This window comes from Etheostoma spectabile, chromosome 20 (genome assembly GCF_008692095.1).
Source record: "Etheostoma spectabile isolate EspeVRDwgs_2016 chromosome 20, UIUC_Espe_1.0, whole genome shotgun sequence".
Lineage (NCBI taxonomy): Eukaryota > Metazoa > Chordata > Actinopteri > Perciformes > Percidae > Etheostoma > Etheostoma spectabile.
This window is the reverse complement of record NC_045752.1, coordinates 2,757,977-2,781,462: the sequence shown is the minus strand read 5'-3', so window position 1 is coordinate 2,781,462 and position 23,486 is coordinate 2,757,977. Positions and strand designations below refer to the sequence as shown.

Here is a 23,486-nt window from a genome sequence, read left to right as displayed (position 1 = left end):
AGTTAGTTTTGTTGTAAGTTTCTTCACATGTACTAGACATGCAGAGGAATCAAAAGTTCTTTTCTCACCATCCCCATGGTGAAGAAGACAAAAAAAATAGATAAGACATACATTCCTTCCACAAGAGTAAAAACAAAAGTGCTTAACAGACATTTTAACACTAAGACCGTAAACGGCAACAATATTACAAGACCAAAACCAAAAGAATACTATATTTTGTGTTAAGACGTGCAACAGCAGCAACTTCAGAGTCCCGGGTTTTTGTGCAAAAAGATGCCATGTACAAAAAGAAGAAGAAACAGCAACTTCAGAGTCCAGAGGTTTTTTGCGGGGGTGGGGGAGTGAGGGGGTAGAGCGAGGAGAGTTCAGTTTCCTGACAGCCTGGTGGATAAAGCTGTTTGCTTGTCTGGTGGAGCGGGCACTGAGGCTTCTAGATCTCCTCCCAGAGGGCAGCAGGCTGAAAGGACTGTGGCGTGGCTGTCGTCGCTCACAATCACGGTCGCTTAAACGATTATCTAAAAATAATCAGCACATTGGTTGATAATAGGGCTGCACGATATGAGAATATATGATATGGGATATCGCGATAACAGTATTACTTGCAATAAATAAATGGATAAAAAAGTGTACTCGTTCTGCGTTTCTGCTGCTTTCAAAAGAAAAGGAAAACTTTAAAAAAAAATGTTTTTAATACTTTTCTCAAGTGCAGTCATACAGTATGTCACACAACTTTTTGATGGTACAGTAAGGTGCCACGGGTAAGTCTACAGAAAGGAAAACAGTCCATAGATATCTTTCATCCTAGCTATAATACATATGAGGTAAGATCTTTACCTACTACATTTGGTAAATAGTCATTTTTCACGTTGCAGATGACCATTAAAATAAATAAATAAAATTATCATAGTAAAAAGAATATATAATAATAAAAGGAAAAACAACATTAAACTGTGCAACAAATGACCATAAATTAAAAGGAAAAAAATAAAATAAGAAATAAAGAATAAATTCTGCATATCATTGATTCTCAAATGAAAATGTTGGGCAATGACATTTATTTTAAATCTGCCATTCATTTTAATAATGCTGTTCTAAGCAGAAAACCATTTCTAACATTCTTTTTATTGAACAAATTGAATATTGAATTGAATATAAAAGGCACCTCTAAAAAAAGAAATGACAGTTTCATTTTAAAGTGCAGTTTTCTACATTAACTTTCACTGGTAGCCAGTTGGAATTATGTTCAGGCTTATTGATTTATATCTACCAAGCATTTTTTTTCTATTTGATTTTATTCTTTAATCTATGAAAATAATAAGGTGACATCTGCAAATTGCTATTTTTTTTTGCCCGTCCTACAGGCCAACCCAAAAATACTCTGCGTCCTTGGATGAAACACAAGAAAAAGCAACATATCTTCACAATTGATGTGCTGAAAGCATCCCGTGCTTGACATTTTTTGCTTGAAAACAAACCGTTGATTACCAATAGTAGCCAGTTAATTTTCTTGTGACATCGATTAATCAACTAATTGTTTTTAAGCGCTAATCAAGTTTGATGCTCCAAGGGCGCCTCGGCTGGGGCTCCTCACTAAGTGGGATGCTGGAGACTGACTTTGACAGTCCACAGTTTCACAGCCAGTCGGCTGATCACAAGCCAGCTTCTCTGACCTCTGACCTCCAAGCCCGCTGCCTCACGCTCCTGTGTGTTAGAAAGCGAGCAAGCCTGATATGGCGTCTTCATTTTCAGTCCCGGCGCCACTCAATTTCAAGTTGGCCTCTTTGATATTCAACAGCGGGCCGAAGATGTCACAGTGGCAGTGGAGTCTAGTAACAAGCTGTTTCAGGGTGAAGAGTAGACAGGCGTGATGTGATGATCTCTCCAATGTTGGGTAGTGAGTATGCGCTTGCCAGAAGAAGCCGTTATAGAAAAGACATATACATGCTCTCTGAACAACTGCTGCTGCTTTGGTTAACCCGAGAGAAAGTGATTTAAAGCTCTTTCATCTTCATACAAACATACTATTAGGGATTATTTAATTGAATTGACTTAATATGTACCTACCTACTGTCAGCTTTTAGCTACTTAAATTAGAGAATAAATTACATTTGCGATTCCTTCCAAAGACAGGGTGTTAATCTGTTCTTTTCAGTTGGGTGAGTGTGGGTGGAGAGAGGAATACCAATAAGAAGAGTGGAGCTAAAGGTTTTCCAGTCAAAGGTGTGCCCCTTACTTTGAATCAGTGGCTGCTTTGCATTGTAGTCTGTTACAGATACTACTGAGATACATGTGGTGGAGAGATTAGTATATGGGCCTCCTGTCTCTGAGATTTCTCACTGTTTGACAGAGATTAGCAGACATAATGTTTACTATTTATGATGAAAATGATTTTTAGTTTATTTATTGGCAGGAAATAATAAGAACAATGTTGATCAGTCTCCCAGAGCCAAAGGTAATGTTGTCAAATTGCTTATTTTGTCTAATAGCCCCAAAACCAGAGCTGTAGTCAAGAATTTTTGAGACACGTCTGAGCTATTTTGCAATTTAGTGAAGACCAAGTTCAAACAGGGGCTTAAAAAAGAGTTAACTTTATATTTATATATAATTATTTTTATTTGAAAATATTGAAATGTTTAAGCAACCGCAAACTATACTTATAGCAGTGATAATTACCTTTTTAATGTTTTATTTGCTAACATTGTGATTACAACTCTTGAGAGGAAAAAATAGTTTTAACATAAAGTTTTAAACCAAAAGTCTTTCCAAACATTTGTGCATAAAAGGTGTAAAACAAACAAAAAATGGACTTTGTAAAATGGAGTAGACCGGTGAAGTAATAACGTAAAAACGTCTCAAGAGCCGTAACAATTAGTCGATCAGTTAATCAGAAGGACCGTACTACTAATACATTTAGTTTCTGTTGGTTGTCAAGGACAACGCAAACCCTTCTCTCTTTCCAACTTCTCCAATAGAGTGATTAGTTGTTTTTCTTTGATTTTTGTCACCATAAATGTATAACTTACAGGTTAAGACTGTTTGGCGGACAAAAAAAATAAAATAAAAAATAAATCTGATACTTTAAATTCAAAATGATTGGTTGATTAACCCCCAAAAAATGTTCTAAGATAATTTTTTAATTATCTAACATTATTATTTTGGTGCATTTTTAGGCCTTTATTGACAGGACAGTTTAAAGGGGGGGGGGGGTGGAGAGAGAAGGAGAATGACATGCCGCAAAGGGCCGCAGGTCGGAGTCGAACCCGGGCCCTCTGCGTTGAGGAGTAAACCTCTATATGTGTGCGCCAGCTCTATCAATTGAGCTATCTGGGCACCCGACACATGGTTCAACAGTGTTGTGTTTGTGGGTGGGTTTTTAACATTTAACTCTGACAGTAATAGTAATGGATGATAGATCTGGAAGTCAGTGCAGGTCCTGCATGTGTTTATATGACGAGTGCATTCTTAAATCAGTAAGTGTTGGACACAGAAGGTGCAGGAATAATTATCACGGTTATGCTGGTGGAATTTTGGGCGATCTTTGGCCTAGTTGGTCAAAAGATGGGGGCCAGGGGGGAGGGGAATGGGCGGGTGAGGTTCAGGGTGAAGAGAGGATAGCTCCAGCCCCAGGCAGCCAACCAAGTGTGGGGTATAATCTGACAGCACTCAGCCAGGACACATGGAGGGCTAAGACCAGGCACCCTACCAAGATTGGGGCCTGTGGGGACATCCTGGTGAGAGCTAAGCCTCCAATGGGCCTGGAGCAGTGCCAGGAGACACACACACACACACACACACACAAACACACTTGGATGCATAGTAAATTCACACATGCGTGGTAAGGTAAAGCTTGGGTACTCTCTCATACACACCCACATGAATGCAGACACATTGTGCATGCAAAGAACAACACACATGGGGGGGAGATGAGCATCAGTAAGACAAAGACAGCATGAGGACATACTAGGGTTGGGGGGGAAATAAATACGGCATAGTATCGCGATATTTTCAGTGTCAATAATGGATCGATACACAGGCACCAAGTATCGATCTCTTATTATAAATGTGTTGGCCAGTTTGTCTGCTTGACAATCCCATTTTGCAGCAATGAAATTGAAGTGATTTGAACAAACCGAGAAATAGATAAAATAGATGTTGACAAAGTTTCCTTTTAGGGAAGTTGGATAAAAGGTTAAAAATTGCAATATATCACAGAATATTGCTATATGTTTAAAATCTCAATAATATCGTATCGTGGTGATATCGTATCTGGAGGCGTCTGGTGATTCCCACCCCTGGGACATACACGGCTGCAGTCTGAATGGAAAGCTTTGGAGAGCCAGATTTGTTGTGTGTCGGTGCGTCAGCGTCTCATTCAGTCAGACCTCCCAACTACAGCTGGATCTGCTGTGTATAAAATTCACCCAATCGAGTTAAACACCCATTCAGTGGATGTCTGTGTTGCACTTTCCTGTCGACTAATTAAGCTGTCATAGTGTGGTCCAAACTGGATATCCCCCTGAACCTTTGGATGACCTCAAAATGCTGACTGATGTTTTTTTTCTTCTTTTTCTTTGCTCTTTTCCTTTCTCTTTCCATTCCCCTGTTCCCTCCCTCTCCCTCTTTCCTCCTCCTTGCTGTTCCTCTGCAGATTATGTTTATTTTGAGAACTCGTCCAGTAACCCACTGCTGATCAGGAGGATAGAGGAGTTGAACAAGGTGAGTGTGCTTAAGTGCAGCACAGTTCCGACAGCTGGACATCAGATTTCAAACCCCACTCTTCAATCTGATTTGTCAGAGAGAATTCCGATTAATCGAGTTGTTGATCACAATTAGTGACAATTCTGATAATCAATTAATCCTAATTATAATAATCTTTCAAGCAAAAATACTAAATCACTACGTCCAAGCTTCTGAAATGGTCTTTGCTGAACATTACAGTAAAGGTTTCAGACTCTTGGTCTGAGGCAAGAAACAATTCCAGTTAGTCTTTATGAAATTGTACGTGTTATTTCTTTTATTATTTTCTGACAGTTTCTAAACAGAGCCTATTAAATCGATACTGAACATAATCGTTACTAGGAGCCTTACAGATTTCTCGGTTGAATTGGTTGTCATATGAAAACGTTACATTCTGGTGGACACTGTCCCCCGGATCACTATTTACTTAAGAAACAAAATGATTTAACTGCCAACAGTTTGTGAGATTGTCGTTATTGATGACTTGACAATGTTGCCCTGGATGCTGTCTGGTACATCCCTGCCTGCCATCTCAGACATTGTTCATTCTATGAAGCAGAAAAAGAGGCCCGTCTCTGTGGACTAGGTGCAGGTGCCTGCTGTCTGTCCCCTGTCCCGGGCCTGTGCTGGATAATGTGGAGGCAGTTTAATGTGATTGACGCAGAGCTCAGCGTGAGCCCTTTACTGCTGTCTGTCACTGTCAGTGTCTCTGCTCCTCAGGGATCTCCAGGTTTCTCTTCCATGAGGTTTGCGAGGCACAGTCAGAAAGCATAGAACCGTCTAAGGGAAAGACTCAAAACTTTTAAAAAACACAGAAAATTAAGAATGTGACTGATCTGACGGAGTACTTTATTTGTATGTATCTGACTGTGTTCTTGTCTTTAATTACTGTTTGACTACTCTGAGGTGACGTGAAAGTGACGCATTTAATGAAATTTGAATGAAGTCAATGTCTTTTTACTTCGTGCCACAAATTTTAAGAAGGAAAAAAATGAAAATATGCACAAATTATTTTATTTAAAAGTTAAAGAATCCAGGGCTACATCTAACGATTCTTTTATCGTCGATTAGCCAGCAGATAATTTCCTTCTTTACTCTTTTCAGTCCATAAAGTGGAAGTAAATAGCAGCATTAACGGGCATATTTTGCTCAGAATAATTATTCATTGGTTATCAAAATAGTTTCTGATTATTATTATTCTGCCAATTGACAAATCATTTAATGATTCTAAAAGAAATGTGACAATAACTCAAATCCGCCTATGTACTAGTGCTTTAATAATATAAACATTTTTATGTTCTCCGTTTTGCCGCTTGGTTGCCACACGTTTAAATTGTACCTTGATGCGTTTGCTTTACACCCGTACTCATGTCATAGTGCTGACTGTAAACCTGTTAACCTCAGCTTGTTCTCCTGTTATTCTCCTCCTTTACGTTCTGCTGTCCTTGCCCTGTGAGTAAGGTTTACACTTTTTAAACTTCAATGCTCAAAGAGACATCACTTCATTTGATATCTACAGATTAATTGCGTCTGTACTTGAGAAATCTCAGTGACATGCAACCAAAGAGCAACATCTAAACCAAAAATAACTTTTGGGTTTCATCAAAATTCTTTCACTTTTCAAGAGAAAGGGGTTTTAATTTGCTATCAGAAACAATAATAGTAAAGCGTGTTTTACTTGTTACTGCACCATTTGTCAAACACAGAGATGTGTGAAATTGGATTTCAATTATTCTGTGATTGGAAAAGTAGAAAGTGTGTGTGTGCAGAATGTAAAGAAATACATGTTGACTGTGTTTGCTTATTGTCCATCTCTCTATCAATAATCCTAATCCAATATACTCTACCTATAATAAAATACAAATATAACACTTTAACGAATCCCACTTTATCAATATCTTGACTCATATTTTATTCTATTTAATTTGTGTGTAAAAAAAGCCACAAATCAATATCCTTGCGGTTATTTTACCCAGTTTTCTCTCTTCAGGCAATGCTCCCGCATTAAAAACAAATGTCATATCAACATACAAATGTCGTTTTACTCTGAGGAAACAAAGCTTAGTGCTGCACAGACAACCCCCAACACACCACCCTGTCCTGATAACTGCAACACTTATTGTAATTTTGGAGAATTGCTGTAGTATCACACTGTGTTTTCAGCCATAGTTAAGAACTAGCCTCATTTTCAGCCGTTTTTTCTCATCTGTGTGTGTGTGTGCGTGCGTGCGTGCGTGCGTGGGTGCTCTGTGTGGCACTTGTTGCCGTGGTAACGCCGATTGTCTCTGGTTTGCAGACAGCCAATGGGAACGTGGAAGCCAAAGTGGTGTGTTTTTACCGGCGCAGGGACATCTCCAGCACACTCATCGCCCTGGCAGACAAACATGCAAGTGAGTGACCGACCTGAACCCAGCAGCCAGGCATTCAAAAAACAAAAACAAAAAACACACGCTAAAGATGAATTCAAACGGTTCTTTTTGAGCAACCCTCTTCAGTTATTTTCACTCGGTTAAAGTGCCGTTAGTCACAGTGAACAAGATTTCCCTGAACTGGAGAATACTACTCTGACTGATATGTGGCTCGACTGTAAGGCTTGTTTGCACAACAGGGGTGATACAAAATCAAATTGGTTTTTGTGCACTGTTACTGAGCTGAGAGAAACGACCAGACTGCAGCAGCCCCTCCTCTGAAAGCCCTAATTGCAGATGGTATTCGATCTGTTGGGTGTATCAATATAACAACGGGGTGTGTGGTGTGTTGTGTGTGTGTGTGTGTGTGTGTGTGTGTGTGGTGTGTGTGTGTGTGTGTGTGTGTGTGTGTGTGTTGTGTGTGTGTGTGTGTGTGGTGTGTGTGTGTGTGTGTGTGTGGTGTGTGTGTGTGTGTGTGTGTGTGTGTTTTGTGTGTGTGTGTGTGTGTTGTGTGTGGTGTGTGTGTGTGGTGTGTGTGTGTGTTTTCTCTTATGCGTGGGTGTCTGTAGCGTGTACTTAAATGTGGTGCTGTTCTCCAGAGCTCTGAGCATATACCGCAGTCAGGGTTACAGCTGGCAGACTTGGAAGGGGCTCTACCTCAACCGCCTTTTAATTTTATGGGCACTAGGATGTTTTTTCAGAGAAAATACTTTAAAACAATGATTGATTTAAAAAAAATAATGCTGGAGACAGGAAATATGGGAGCCCAGAAGGACTGAGATGGTCAGTTTAAGATGGTTAGTGGTTAAAGAGAATGTGGAAGAGGCCGCAGGTAACCATGTGTCAGTAAAAACCTTGATTTATGGTTGTGCGGCGGCTCCGCACAGAGCTTTCGCCGTAGCCTATGTGGCCTGAAGAGAGTGTCTGTCTGTCTGTCTGTGTCTGCCTGTGTGTTAGAGAGAGTGACAGTGATTAGCTTTGGCCTCCCACTTCTTTTTCTACTCTGGTTAGAGCCTGTTTGTGCTGTCCTCTGAAGGGAGTAGTACACACCGTTGTAGGAAATCTTCAATTTCTTTGCAATGTCTCGCATGGAATAGCCTTCATTTCTAAGGACAAGAATAGACTGTCGAGTTTCAGATGAAAGTTCTCTTTTTCTGGCCATTTTGAGCGTTTAATTGACCCCACAAATGTGATGCTCCAGAAACTCAATCTGCTCAAAGGAAGGTCAGTTTTGTAGCTTCTGTAACGACCTAAACTGTTTTCAGATGTGTGAACATGATTGCACAAGGGTTTTCTAATCATCAATTAGCCTTCTGAGCCAATGAGCAAACACATTGTACCATTAGAACACTGGAGTGATAGTTGCTGGAAATGGGCCTCTATACACCTATGTAGATATTGCACTAAAAACCAGACATTTGCAGCTAGAACAGTCATTTACCACATTAGCAATGTATAGAGTGTATTTCTTCAAAGTTAAGACTAGTTTAAAGTTATCTTCATTGAAAAGTACAGTGCTTTTCCTTCAAAAATAAGGACATTTCAATGTGACCCCAAACTTTATATATATATATATATATATATATATATATATATATATATATATATAATTAATATATATAATATTACATGACCTGATACCACCTCTTTTGACCAGGTCTATTTTCTTGAATCTTATCTGATATTAGTACGTAACATGTTATGGTGGTTTGTTAGGTGGATTTTCTACATGCCAACCTTGTTGCCTTAGAAGACAGGATGTAGACTGTGAAATAAATGTGAGCTGGATTTTTAAAACTTACAAAAATGTAATTTGAATGAAGACCCAACTGTGGGCAGCATCCTTCTCTTGGGTAACTGATGGTTTCCATCTTCAGTATAATCTTAATGGGAAAATACCGCCACCAACCTCCCACATCCTGGCAGATCTTGGCTGTAATTGTTAAGTTAGTCATCCAAAAATAGAAGAAAGAGGAGAGCAAAGATAAAAAGTTCTTGATTGAATCCTATTGGAGCCTTTCATGGTGCTTCAATCTCCCGTGTGCACATATAGGACTAAAAATGTGTTTGGCATAGAATGTTTTCAGACCACTTGGGGATAGTATACCTTGACTTAGTTCAAGACTAAGGATTGTTTGGGTGGCTATTTTTGCAGTCTAGAAGCTATGATTGTATTAAGTGATGACATTTTGCTTCGTTACATGGCGAGTTTTGAAAAGACCAGATGTGAAAAGTTGGGAACACAGTGAAGCGGAGTGACTGTGTCCATTGTGACACATCTGGACTGAGATGACAGGTTATCTGGACAAAAAACACTCTAAGAAAAATTACATTTAATATACCCACAGACTTAAAAGAAAACAAAATGGATAAGGCTATAATGTTTAAAAAAAGCTGGTTCGTTTTAGCACAGTTTGATTTTAAATCACTGCACCATTCATGCCAGTGGTGTCATACTAACATTAGAAACACTGCCATCCTGTAGTCTTGGCTAGCAACGCCAACCCTTAGACTTTTACTGGGTGTGGCTGGTGTGCGTGTGTGCGTGTGTGTGTGCGTGTGTGCGTGCAAGCTATTTGAAGTGCTATGTGTTTGTGAGACTGCATGAGCTTACGTTTGTGTGTGTGTGTGTGTGAGGCCTGGGCGGTGTATCCGTGGTAGGATGGGGATTGTTTGTTCTGTTGGACCACACAGCATCAGTTCGTCTGTGTGCGTCCCTTTAGGAAAGTCTGTGATTTAAAAAAATTTTTTTGCAGCATTTGTGTGCATTTTAAACATATGCTGCTTTGTCTGCACCTTACTTTAGTGTGCAGGATTTTCAGTTTTTCTGCTGCAGATTTAAGTTCTCAACCCAAGTATAAAAAGAAAACCGATATTTGGCTATTGTTGTATGTTTTTTCTTGTTGCATGGTGAGTGTTAAGTAAACATGAATATTTAACTTGTAATCATTGTTGCTTAACCTATACAGTCTTGGCTAAAATATTGCAACCCTTGCATTTTTTTCTTTCTTTTTTTAAACACTATTTTGTCCAGAAAATTGTGGAATTTAAACATCTTTTGGTATCCACATATTCATTTAATTTGGCTGCAGTGGAACAAAAAAAAGCTGCAAAAATACTGAATCATAGCTTGTTCCACACACAAATCCGAAAATGGCCTGGACAATATTAATGTCACCTTTTTAGAAATTAGAAAATAATGAGAAAATAATTGGACTTCAAGCACGTGAGTCCCAAGGTTGTACAATATAATAATCATGCATTCAACCCGCTTAATGTGTCACTGCATGGAGAAAGAAAGAAAAGCAGAGACTTGTCGGAGGCGGTCAGACAGAAGTTAGTAGCCAAGCATAAATGATCTCAAAGCTAAAAGTCTATCTCCAGAGACCTTGATGTTCCTGCGTACACCATGCGTAATGTTATCAAGTAGTTTTAGTGCCCATGGTACTGCAGCCAAGCAAACCTCCCTGGAAGTGGACTCGGGAGAAAAGTTAACCAGCACCATCCGTTGCCAAATCAATGAAAGTGGGTTCTATGGTAGGAGACCCAGGTGGCATCGAATGATGGGATTGGCACACGTAGCAGTAATGTTTGTATAGGCTGCTCCTATAAAGGCCTGCAGTTCAGCAAGGGGCGTGTGTGCGTGTGTGTGTGAGATGGTCTTGCGTTACAGGCCCTGTTACAGGAATCGCTGAAGGGGTACATTAAATTCAGTCCTGTTATGGATCAATGGAGAATGGCATTTGTGAGTGAGCACTGTGTCTTTATGCGTGTCGGCTGTGAGTCATTGATCAAACATTTTGCTTGCAGAGATTCTGAGCGCTCCCTCAATGGGGCCTCCGACTCTGGCACTAGCCCCTCCCCTGTAAGCAAAGCAGCCTCCTGAGTGGTCAGCTTTCTTGGCAAACATTTTTTTAACCTCTCTGGCCCATCCCTTCAGACGTTTGAATTTGCCATGACTCAAACCTATTTTCTATTTTGGAGATGTGGCTCCCAGCTCCCATAAACGATAGACAATGTTGCCAGTGAACTGATGCTCAAAGGTACAACCAGTGAAGTCAAGCTGGTCGTGGGATAAGTGCAGTGTATATTTGCCATGGTTTCTTTTTTCTTGGGCTCTAAAGTGTGTCATAAACCTATTTCCCATCCCATTTTCTGCAAGGCTTTCATTACCTTTTTTATAAGTGAATTCATTCACAGGATGGCCATACTCCTGCCATTAGTAGTTCTACTTGAGCTTCACAGCCACTCTATATTTGACATGAGATGATGATATGTTATGATGGAACTACGTCCTACAGCAAGAGAATATTTTCACCATTTGTCATTTAGCTGCAGAGCTTTAGGAACCGTGTCCTTATCAGCTGTAACGATTACAGGGTGAAGGCAACATCCTCGCCTCATGTTGACAGTTGTGCCTTCTTATGGTATACGCAGAGATTTCATGTTGTTGTTTCAGCTTATTCTGTGCTTTTGTTTAAATATTATAAAAATGTAATTACTTTTCCTGTTTTTCAGGGAGGAAAGGAGTAAATTATGCAAAAAAATACCTTTTTGTTAACATCAGAGAGAAATTTAGCTAAAAAATGCCCCACTACAGAATGTTTGACGATATAGATATAACCATACAGTTTGGGGGATGTGTTTACCTTTCTGCTCTTGTTTTAATGACTTGCCAACTTTCATAACTTTTTCTTTTTGAAAAGTTTTAAGTGCACTCCAGCAACCGGGTAACTGGGACAAATGAGGTTCAGTCAAGAAATCGGATAACATGTTAACATGCACTGCAACAATCTGATTACTGTTAAACTCATGTTTTCATGACATACACTACCTACCACCTCACTCCAATTACAGACTTTTGTTTCTTGTGTACATGACATTTAAGAAATGTAACTGGTTACTTAAAGAGGAATCCTAGCGATTTTTAAACAACCAAATCAGATAAAGGAGAAAAACTATTCAGCATGTGAAAACAGCCGTTTAATATGGAGGGAGCTTTATGTCTGGGGAAAATGTCCTGTGTGATGTCAAAAAAGATGTCTGACTTTGTGATTGGCGAGCATAAATGTAGAATTTTGGAAAGCCTGCGCGACAAAGTAAGACGTGGAGTTTAAAAGACTTTTTCATTAGACCCTGCATGGCGGGTGTTTACCCACACCCATAGAGTTTAAAAAAGAACTCAAAACATTTCTTTTTAGCAGAACCTATGAGTTTTAACCTTGCACAACAATGTTGTTGCATTATACATATGTATTTTAAACTAATGTTTTTATCTTGCTTTTATGATCTTACCTGTAGCACTTTGAGGTTTGTCTTGAATGTAAAGTGCATTACAAATGTATTTTTATCCCCTGGCAGGGTCTAATGTAAGGTCCCATTTTAGAATGTGACGCAATCCCAAACAATGTGACAATGTTGAAACACTTGACTTAGCTGTTTGTACAAGATTTTACACTTCTAGATCTGTTCACTCAATAAAAGCCACTTTACGTACTAGGGCTGGGCATTATATCGATATCGTGATATGAGACTAGATATCGTCTTAGATTTTGGATGTCGTAATATCGTGAAATGACACAAGTGTTGTCTTTTCCTGGTTTTAAAGGCTGCATTAAAGTAAAGTGATGTACTTTTCTGAACCTACTGGACTTAGACATTATGTCCACATTACTGATGATTATTTATCTAAAATCTAAGTGTGAAGATAATTTGTGAAAGCACTAATTGTCAACCCTAGAATATCGCCACAGTGTTGAGGTATTTTGTCGAGAACATCTTGATATCGGATTTTCTCCCTATCGCCCAGCCCTATTACTTACGGTGACTCTCTTGTTCTTACCCTTTCCTTACAACTCTAGGGATAAAATGTTGTCAGCTAGAGTTGATGTCCCATAGAGTTGATGTCCCATAGAGTTGATGTCCCAGAGCAAATCTAATACAGCACGGCACGGAAAATGATCAGCAGTATTACATTGTCTTGTTGTAGCGTTTTGTTTTCTACCGACTATGCTGTTCTTGTTCTTACGTTTGGAATGTGGTGTGAATGGAGGAATACATGTTCACAATGCACTTGTGTAAGGTGGAAATACTTTTTTGAAAGCCATGTCCTTGACTGGGCAAACATGTCATAGCCCCCCAGATCTGAAGACACCCTCTGAATCACATCATTTCATTGGCCACTTTCCATTGACAAGTGTTAACTTCCTTGAAGGCCGGTACTCTGTTGAAGTTTAAAACTATTGGATCGGCCCAGAGCCACTCTGGATCTGCCATAACCAGTCGCTAACGTTTGGTCGAGATGTTGGCTTAGCATCGCTAGCGTTAGCCTTAGCTTACGCCTTCACCACTGACGGAGCAAGCTGGAAAATCAAACTTTTCCCAAACCCTGTGGGGAGGAGGGCCATAACATCATGGCCACCAACAGAACTCAGAAAAGATTGTTCTTGCTTGGGCTTTAACTTTAACTTTAACTGGATACTCAACAGCTTTGCCACAACGGACCGAATGACTTTGCTCTCATCTTTCTCTGCCGCCATTAGTACAGAACTCACCAACGGTTGCAGAACCTCAACGTCATCTGTGTCAGCCACTCCCCAAACCAAGAATACACCGCAAACCCCGACGGAGTACTGGAGGAAAATGAAAATTGAGCGGAAGTACGTAGGAGGGCGGAGCCAGGCAAGGGCAGCATTGCCAAAATCAATATTGATTATGTGATAGTGTTTTGGGTAAGACTATAGGAATTTTCATGAATTATATTTTTTCTAGGGGTTGCTAATTTGGTCATTGAGAAGGGAAAAATGTGTTGATAATCGACAGGACAGTTAGGTAAGGTCTGAATTGTTTTTATTACTTTACTGTATTGCAGCTTTTAAGACCAAGTGAAGACAATATCTAACTTCTGTCACAATATTACCGCAATCAAACCACCCAGATGATATCTTCTTTATTGATTTTATTTTTTATTGATGGATATCCCTGCTGAATTGTGAGTAAACGGTTATTTTCTTTTTGACCGATGATTTTGGAGCAGAAGCATGTAGCTGTGTTGTGTCTGTGTCTCCACCACCACGCTAACACTTGGTGTATCATAGCGGCGCAGCCAGTGTGTTAAGGTGATAACTGCCTGCGGTGCTCTCCTCACCTCCTCTTCGGAGCTTCGGGCCTGCTCTTACCCTTCCCTCGCAGACGCCTCTGAGCCCCGTAAGGCGACCCATTCATCAATAATTGATAATTGGCTGGGACAGGTGAGATGGAGAGGCAATTTGTAGAGAGCATGGTGCGGGTGCACTGCCAGGAGATTGGCTCGGATCAGGCGAGGAAGGACCGAGGTTGGGGAGTTGAGTTGCTACTCAAGGACGCTCAGCCAGGGGGCCAGTCAGCTGATGTCCCGCTGCGTCACTGCGTCTACATTTATGAATATGAGCATACAGTTGCAGTTAAAAGCTAATTTCACCACACACAAAAAACTTAAAGCATCTGGTACACCCCGTCCTTGCTCCATTAATGCATTTCCTTAAACGCTATCATGTCTGCATTTGTCATATTTCATGCAAGGGTGCTTCCTCTTGTTGTTCAGAGGTTCATGCATATTTTCTGGGCTTGCTTTGGTTATTTTAAAGATGACCCTGCGTTGCCTGAATAAACGTACACCTTGTTACCTATTTTATAAAATCTAATATTAGGCATATTAAGCTTCAGGTGGAACAAGCAAAGGTGCTACATCACACAGCAAACGCCACATATTTACAGGGGTGACGAGCATGACGCATGAACAGTGTGTGTCTGCCATTTGTTGTTGTATCCTCCAGCCCAGCAAGTCACAAGGACTGGACAGAATAAAAAGAACTTGTTGAGAAAAGTGAAAACAAACAGCCATCGCAATTTGTTGCAGTCAGGTGGGCAGTGCTTACCAATTTCCTGGCAGAAACCCATGACTGTTGGTTATCTATGAATTACAACTGTCTGCTCTACAATTGTAAATGTGCCTGGTTGCCATCAGTCCGTCAGTTTGGTTAGTGTAGCTCTATTTAAAAAAAAAAAAAAACAAGCTGTCTGTGCCATTATGCTGTCATTCTCTTCAAACACAGTTCCCGGATAACTCAAGAGTTGCTGTCACTTATTTTCTTGAAGTTCATTTTCTTTCATTTATTGTTCCAACTGATCTGCTGTCGAAAAAGTGCAAAGAAATATACACATGTTGGTTTTATTTTGCAGTGTGTCTTGTGTGTGGCTCGTGATCATCCCTATTTCCCCTTCGCACGGGCTAATAATTAATACAGTCCTTTTGATTCAGATTTGCTATGTTGTGGATTTTCATGTTAATGCAGTGCCTTGTAGGGGAAACGCCACCGGCACTACCAGTTTCAAGCTCATTATGAGCTGCTGGATGGAACTTGACCTCATAATGTAAATGTAAAGCACGTGCACACAATGTAAGAATTAGGTCTCCACAAAACGCATGTTTAAATGTTTAAGTCAAGTCACACAATTCATGTTCTGCTCACCTTATGACAACTTCCCACCTTCTTTTCTATTCCGGGTGTGTGTGTGTGGTGTGTGTGGTGTGTGTGTGTGTGTGTGTGTGTGTGTGTGTGTGGTGTGTGTGGTGGGTGTGTGTTGGTGTGTTGGTGTGTTGGTGTTGTGTGGTGTGTGTGTGTGTGTGTGTGGTGTGTGTGTGTGTTGTGTGTGTGGGTGTGTGTGTGTGTGTGTGGGTGTGTGTGTGGTGTTGTGTGATTGTGTGATGTGTGTGTTGTGTGTGCTGTGTGTCTGTGTGTGTGTGCTGTGTGTTTGCGTTCTGCCTGGGAACTGATAGTGCTCGCTGATGAAGAGTAGTTATTGATTGCCACACATCTTCTCCTGAAAATCCCTTGATTGCTTTTGTTCTGCTCTCTGTCTCCCTCTTTCTGTCTCGCTTCCTCTAATGAAACTCCGAATGAATTGGAGCACGTACCGACTGCTCTTCTTTCTCTGTTGCACTTACTCTCTCTAACCCTCTCTTTGGCTTTCTCTCTGTGTCTTTGCCTCTCTTTCCCCCGCTCTCCCTGCTGATTTCTCTTATTGCTCCTCTTCCTCTCTGTCTTTATTTCGCTCTGTCTTCATCTCTTTTGTCACACTTTGCTTCCTCTGTGCTCATCTATTTGTCTCTCTGTTTATCTATTTCCCCGTCCATCTCACCTTCTCTTTCCTCTTCTCCACCTTCATTTCCTCCATTCTCCTCATCCACATGTGAGGAAGCGAATGTGCATCGAAGATGTTGCCTACCAGCAGCAGCTAAATCTATTCTTATAGGATGACTCAGACACATACACTGCTCAAATGGGCTGATAGCCCTTCAACAGTCCATCCATCCATCCATCCATTCTTGGACGATTACCGAGGACTGTTTTTTTTTTACCATCAGATCTTTTAATCCAAGCTACCAGGGTACACAAAGTTACATCTGGAATTGAAGAAAAGTCTTGGAGAATTCATGTTGTAGCGCTTCCAGCCATGGTGTCGTACATGCTGAGACTGGCTTGAGCGAAATTAGCTCAATCAGCAGCAAAAGCCTGAAGAGAAATGCTGCTTTACTAGTCAAGCGGTGTGCTACTCAGCCTGTGAAAACTGTTCATGTTTTCTGTGGCTCTGGAGGAATTTCAAGTCGTAGGAAACACCTTGAAAATTTCTGCGTTGTAAGCGGTTTGAAAGACGTGCATGTTTGACAGGTCAGGATGATACTTTATGGAAGTGCAAAACAGTATCACTAATAGTAGTAGCCTAATGGTAAGGGTCAGTTCACCCAAAGTACACAGACACACACACACTTGCCCACTCACCCATTCTTTGCTTTAATCGGCCAAGTTTTGAGATGTGTTTGGGATTTTGGCAACTGCCCTAATCCTATGGAGGAAAATGGATTTGTTTTTGTTTCTACTAGCAGCAAAACATACAAAGATATTTAGCATGGGCATCTTTCTCCAGAAACAGTGTCCCTGTTACTCTGGATAATTCACACATCAAGTAGAAAGTATGGGTGGGAATCACCAGACGCCTCCCGATACGATATCATCACAATGTTTATGCCACAATACGATAACAAGAACTTATTGCAATATCCTGCGATATATTGCATTTCCTAAATAACCTTTTTTCTAACTTCTAATTTTTTCCAATTTTAAATGATGTCCCCAAAAGGAAACTGGAAAGAATCTGAAAAGATACATGTCTCTTTGTTCACATAACTTCAATTTTATGGGATGGGATTGTCAATCAGACAAACTGACCCAACACATATAAAAAAGATCGATACTTGACGCTGTGGGATGATACAGTTAACCCCGAAAAATTGCGAAACTGTGCGTATTTATTTCAAACCCACCCCACCCCCCTTTGGAAAAACCTGTATTTAGTTAACTGCAATTTTAAGGCCCTAAAGGTTTTTCCAAGGGGGAAAAGATACTGGCTTTATTTTTTCAAATTTGGAAACCTTTTTCCCCCCCCCAGGGGAAATTTTTGGGGTGCTGTGTCTTTCTGCTGTTTAAGCGGATAGCTCGAAGAATAGACTTTACACTGGTGTTTTCTAACATCCCATTCAGCTTCTTGTAGTAGTTTTCATGCTTGAAATACAAGAGATTACCCAAATACTAGTATAATGAAAACACAGTTGGAGGGCATTAAAGTGATGGAGAATCCTGAGCGCCGTAAAACATTTCATAGCTTTTGTAATATGGGGTGGAAATGTAGAATTGGAGGAGAAAACCGTAGCCAGATGTTTTTTGATTCATATCGCAGGTCTCATGTAGACATAATCAGTGCGAAGTATGTAAAATATATGTATGTATACCCAAGTGTCCTTCACCCTGAGGACTTTATTGTTCCAGCTCATCAAATGTGCATCCTTGTGCTTTATATTCCCTTGTTGTGCATCTGACACAGTTTTGTGGCTGCAACCGATACATTTGCATCCCCCCCGTTCTCCCTGTGGACGTCATTGTTCCATTTTGTCCAATGGGTGTATGTTGACCTTTGCCCCTCATTTTACCACCCAGGGGAGCTGGAGGAGGAGATGGAGAATCCAGAGATGACGGACCTCCCCGAGAAACACAAACACCAGCTCAGACACAGAGAGCTCTTCCTGTCCCGCCAACTGGAGTCTTTACCTGCCACACACATCAGGTACGCTGCTGAAACAGCAGCCTGCTAGTACTCCTCTGAATGATCTGTTTCAGTCTGTTTATTCTCTCGTTCCCTCTTTCACCCAAGAGATTTTTTGATGGCAAAATCCTATCCCAGGCCGTGAACAAAGCCTCTATACAAATCCTTTGGGCTACAATTAAAAAAAAAAAATATATATATATATATATATATATATATATATTTTAATATATATTCTATAAATGGGGGGAAGATAGATAGATATACACTAACGTTCAAAAGTTGTGGGTCACATTGAAATGTCCATATTTTTGAAGGAAAAGCACTGTACTTTTCAATGAAGTAACTTTAAACTAGTCTTAACTTTGAAGAAATACACTCTATACATTGCTAATGTGGTAAATGACTATTCTAGCTGCAAATGTCTGGTTTTTGGTGCAAATCTACATAGGTGTATAGAGGCCCATTTCCAGCAACTATCACTCCAGTGTTCTAATGGTACAATGTGTTTGCTCATTGGCTCAGAAGGCTAATTGATGATTAGAAAACCCTTGTGCAATCATGTTCACACATCTGAAAACAGTTTAGGTTGTTACAGAAGCTACAAACTGACCTTCCTTTGAGCAGATTGAGTTTCTGGAGCATCACATTTGTGGGGTCAATTAAACGCTCAAAATGGCCAGAAAAAGAGAACTTTCATCTGAAACTCGACAGTCTATTCTTGTCCTTAGAAATGAAGGCTATTCCATGCGAGACATTGCTAAGAAATTGAAGATTTCCTACAACGGTGTGTACTACTCCCTTCAGAGGACAGCACAAACAGGCTCTAACCAGAGTAGAAAAGAAGTGGGAGGCCGCGTTGCACAACTGAGCAAGAAGATAAGTACATTAGAGTCTCTAGTTTGAGAACAGACGCCTCACAGGTCCCCAACTGGCATCTTCATTAAATAGTACCCGCAAAACACCAGTGTCAACATCTACAGTGAAGAGGGGCTGCGGGATTCTGGGCTTCAGGGCAGAGTGGCAAAGAAAAGCCATATCTGAGACTGGCCAATAAAAGAAAAAGATTAAGGTGGACAAAGAACACAGACATTGGACAGAGGAAGACTGGAAAAAAGTGTTGTGGACGGATGAATCCAAGTTTGAGGTGTTTGGATCACAAAGAAGAACGTTTGTGAGACGCAGAACAATGTAAGATGCTGGAAGAATGCCTGACGCCATCTGTTAAGCATGGTGGAGGTAATATGATGGTCTGGGGTTGCTTTGGTGCTGGTAGGTGGGAGATTTGTACAGGGTAAAAGGGATTCTGAATAAGGAAGGCTATCACTCCATTTTGCAACGCCATGCCATACCCAGTGGACAGCGCTTGATTGAGCCAATTTCATCCTACAACAGGACAATGACCCTAAACACACCTCCAAATTGTGCAGAACTATTTAGAGCAGAAGCAGGCAGCTGGTATTCTATCGGTAATGGAGTGGCCAGCGCAGTCACCAGATCTGAACCCCATTGAGCTGTTGTGGGAGCAGCTTGACCGTATGGTACGCAAGAAGTGCCCATCCAACCAATCCAACTTGTGGGAGCTGCTTCTGGAAGCGTGGGTGCAATTTCTCCAGATTACCTCAACAAATTAACAGCTAGAATGCCAAAGGTCTGCAATGCTGGAATTGCTGCAAATGGAGGATTCTTTGACAAAAGCAAAGTTTGATGTAAAAAAAATCTTATTTCAAATACAAATCATTATTTCTAACCTTGTCAATGTCTTGACTCTATTTTCTATTCATTTCACAACGTATGTGTGGTGAATAAGTTGTGGACTTTTCAGGAAAACACAAAATTGTTTGGGTGACCCCAAACTTTTGAACGGTAGTGTATATCTCTTCCCCCCCCCCCCCCCCCCCCCCCCCCCATTTTATATAATTTTTCTTTTATTTAAATAAGAAATGGAATTGGTCAAAAACAAGTCAAAATGAATCAAATCAGAGCACTGAAAATCACAATTTGTTCAAAAACTTGTGCAATTATCTTGCTTCATTGGGAGAGTCTTTTCACTTGTAAATAATGGATAATACCTTTTTTACTGTTGTCCTGGATCTGAGATTTCTTTTCCTCGGATGGCATGTCCCGCCCTTCTCTAAATGGCTTACCCTAATATTCTTACCCTAACCAGTCTCACTCCTCATGCCTAAACCTAACCAGCCCCAGTCATTGAAGGAAACCAGTGCTAGTCAATCAGAGGCGGAGTGGGATTCATACTGTAGCATCCTGGACACCTGTGGTACGGAACAGCAAGCATAGTTTATTGTTACAGTAAACCCTCCTTGAGCAGCTACTTGGTCAGAAATGCAACACAAGAATAACTGGTGTATCTCCAGATACAGGTGCTTACAAAGCAGCCGGTCACGCATTGTTTTCATAAATAAACGTTTGGTCTAGAAAAAAGCCAGAAAAAAAGTGAGATATATTTATCACAGATATCTTAAAGCACAAGCGGGTGACAACATCAAGTGTCTTGTTTTGTCTAACCGACAACCCAAAACCCAGCATGATTCACTTGACTACATTGTAAAGCAGCATATACTCACATTTGAATACAATGCTGAAACAATGAATCGATTATCAAAATAGTTTCTGATTAATTTATTCTTTCAGTCGACTAATCGGAGCAGGTCTATGAAAATGGGTATTCGAGGTAGCATAAATTATTCAGTGGCAGCAAATGCTTCTTTCCTCTCTGATCACACTGGTTTTTAATGAACTTGGAGATTTAATTAAACCATTGGACTACTTAACCCATTATCTCTGGGTGTTTTGTTATTACCTTCCATTCTATTTTCATAATATGTAAATCAAATTTCTTTTTTTCTTTTTGATTCTGCATGTGTGACTGTGAAAACTGCAGTTTCCTGACTCACTTGGAGGATGATGGCGCTGTGATTATTTATTGATTTCCTTCATTCGCATTATCTGCTACACACAAGGTTGTGTTAGCACTGAAAGATGGTGCGGAGCCGTGTGAGCTTTCAGTCTTCAACCAACTCAGATGTAAAATAAATAATCCACTCACATACAGTGTGCACGTTGAGCCCTAAATGTCAACAGAAAGCTGTTCCTACGTATAGAACTGCCTTTGCTCATCGGTAAGCTCTGGTTAAACCCACCTAACCATTACACCTTATTACTTGACATGTCTGAAGAGAGCAAACTGACATCTGCTCAAATAAAAATACTCTGAGCCGTTTTTATTTAGTGAGGATTCAAACTTGATTAGGTTTTTATTTTTAATTTTTATTTTTTATACTTAACACCTGTGTGCTGCTGCAGCGAGGTTATCCCCGCCGCTGAATGGGGTTTGCTTTGGGCTACAGAGGTATGGCTGCCTAGCTGGTAAATAATTTGGATTCAGACAGCAGCAGTTGAGGGACAGAGAGGAGGGCTGCCAGCATCAACACACTTAAAATAACAGGCTGTGCCAGCTGGAACCAAATCAATATCATTGTTGCAGTTTCTCAGATGCATCCCACGTCATTAAAGTATACCCGTCGACGGTCAGACCAGCAGTTATGCAACGTGTAATCCCATGGACTTTAAGTCTTGTCTGTTATTATGTGCTTCACATGATAACTAGAGCTGCAAAGATTAACCATTAATTCAATCGCCAACAATTTTCATAAGCAATTAATCAGTTAATCGGGGGGGGGGGGAAGAAGGAAGAAACGATATCTGAATTCCAGCTTCTTAAATGGGAATATGTTCTAGTTTTTGTCACTGCTCTGTGACAGTAAACTAAATATTGTTTGAGTTGTGGACAGGACAATACATTTGAGGACGTCATCTTGGGCTTTAGGAAATGCTGATCGACTTTCTTTTTTTACCATTTTGTGACATCCTATCGATTTAATCTAGAAAATATCAACAGATTAATCGACAATGGAGGGGAAAAAAACCTTTTGCTGCACCCCTAATGTTAACTATTCACTCTTTCTTCTCCCTCCTGTCTTTCTCTGTCCTGCTTTTCCCTTCTTCTCTTCCTCTCCTTACATCCCTTTCTGGACTCCAGGGGGAAGTGCTGTGTCACTTTGCTGAACGAGACCGAAGCGCTGAAGTCTTATATAGACCGAGAGGTACGTAGCCCCAGCTCCTTATGCTAAAATTACACGACGGGGTCTTTTAAACTGTGATTAGGTGTGTTAGATTTCAGGATGATCTGAGAGAGAGAGAGAGAGAGAGAGAGAGAGTGTGTGTAAAAGATTCTTGGTTCCAGATGAATTATTCATCATGTTGACCCAGAATGTTCTTTTCACATACCGTAATGAGGAGACGAGAGACTAGCAGAGGGGAAGACTTACACACACCACACACACACACACACACACACACACACACACACATTGACAGATACACTCCTCTCTCGCGCCTCTTCGTTTGCCCGTCTCGCTTCCTGTTCCTTTCATACCATCCTCACGCCTTCCTGCCAACTGTATTTCCCAGGATGCCTTCTTCTACTCGCTGGTGTATGACCCTCAACAGAAGACTCTGCTGGCTGATAAGGGAGAGATCCGCGTTGGGAACAAGTACCAGGCCGACATCACCGACCTCCTGAAAGAAGGTACGTCACACTTGAACTTAAATCTTGGGCGTTTTTGAATTGACAGTTTTCCAGAGAAGCTTATTCACAGAGTAGCACATTAACGTTTTACTGCAGGGGTCTATTTTACCCTCCTGTATACTGATTTCATTTTTTCTTTTTTTAGCAATTTTTCTGCATTAATTTGGCAGTCTGAGCCATAATGAACCGCTTAACTTTTCATGTTTTTGTAACTGCTCAATTGTCAGGAACATTTCATGAACTTTAAGTGGCCGCCACTGGCTACCTCCGATCCTACCAGCCTGTACACCACATGCTGCTGCTATCCTGCACCCGTAATCTCATCCCGCAGGTAAATAGAGCGGGTTGTGGCTTAAAATATAGGACATGCTTAATATTATGCAATTAATATAGCAAGATTTGCTAATTAGTGTCATAAATGTTGTTTAATGTCCCCGACTGGATACTCAGCCTTTTAACGCTGATACCCTTTCTCTTTATTAGTCCGTCCGTTCTCTGCTGATGATGTGCATCATTCAGGGAACTTGGACTCAGTAAAATCAGCTCATATATCGTTTCCCTCGTCATAGTTTCAATGGTTGCCATGGTCACAA

The 23,486-nt window shown here is 40.6% G+C and overlaps 1 protein-coding gene across 4 annotated transcripts in view; it reads left to right on the top strand.

Annotated features, from left to right (window-relative positions):
• The window catches only part of mta1 (metastasis associated 1), a 45,690-nt gene that overhangs the window by 9,017 nt on the left and 13,187 nt on the right, over window positions 1-23,486 (top strand). For all 4 annotated transcript variants that reach the window (XM_032500837.1, XM_032500836.1, XM_032500835.1 and 1 more), the window contains exons 2-6: window positions 4,649-4,716; window positions 7,034-7,127; window positions 18,179-18,305; window positions 22,345-22,408; window positions 22,776-22,893. In XM_032500837.1, the coding sequence (XP_032356728.1) occupies window positions 4,649-4,716; window positions 7,034-7,127; window positions 18,179-18,305; window positions 22,345-22,408; window positions 22,776-22,893 (471 nt within the window). The remainder of the gene's footprint in view (window positions 1-4,648; window positions 4,717-7,033; window positions 7,128-18,178; window positions 18,306-22,344; window positions 22,409-22,775; window positions 22,894-23,486) is intronic.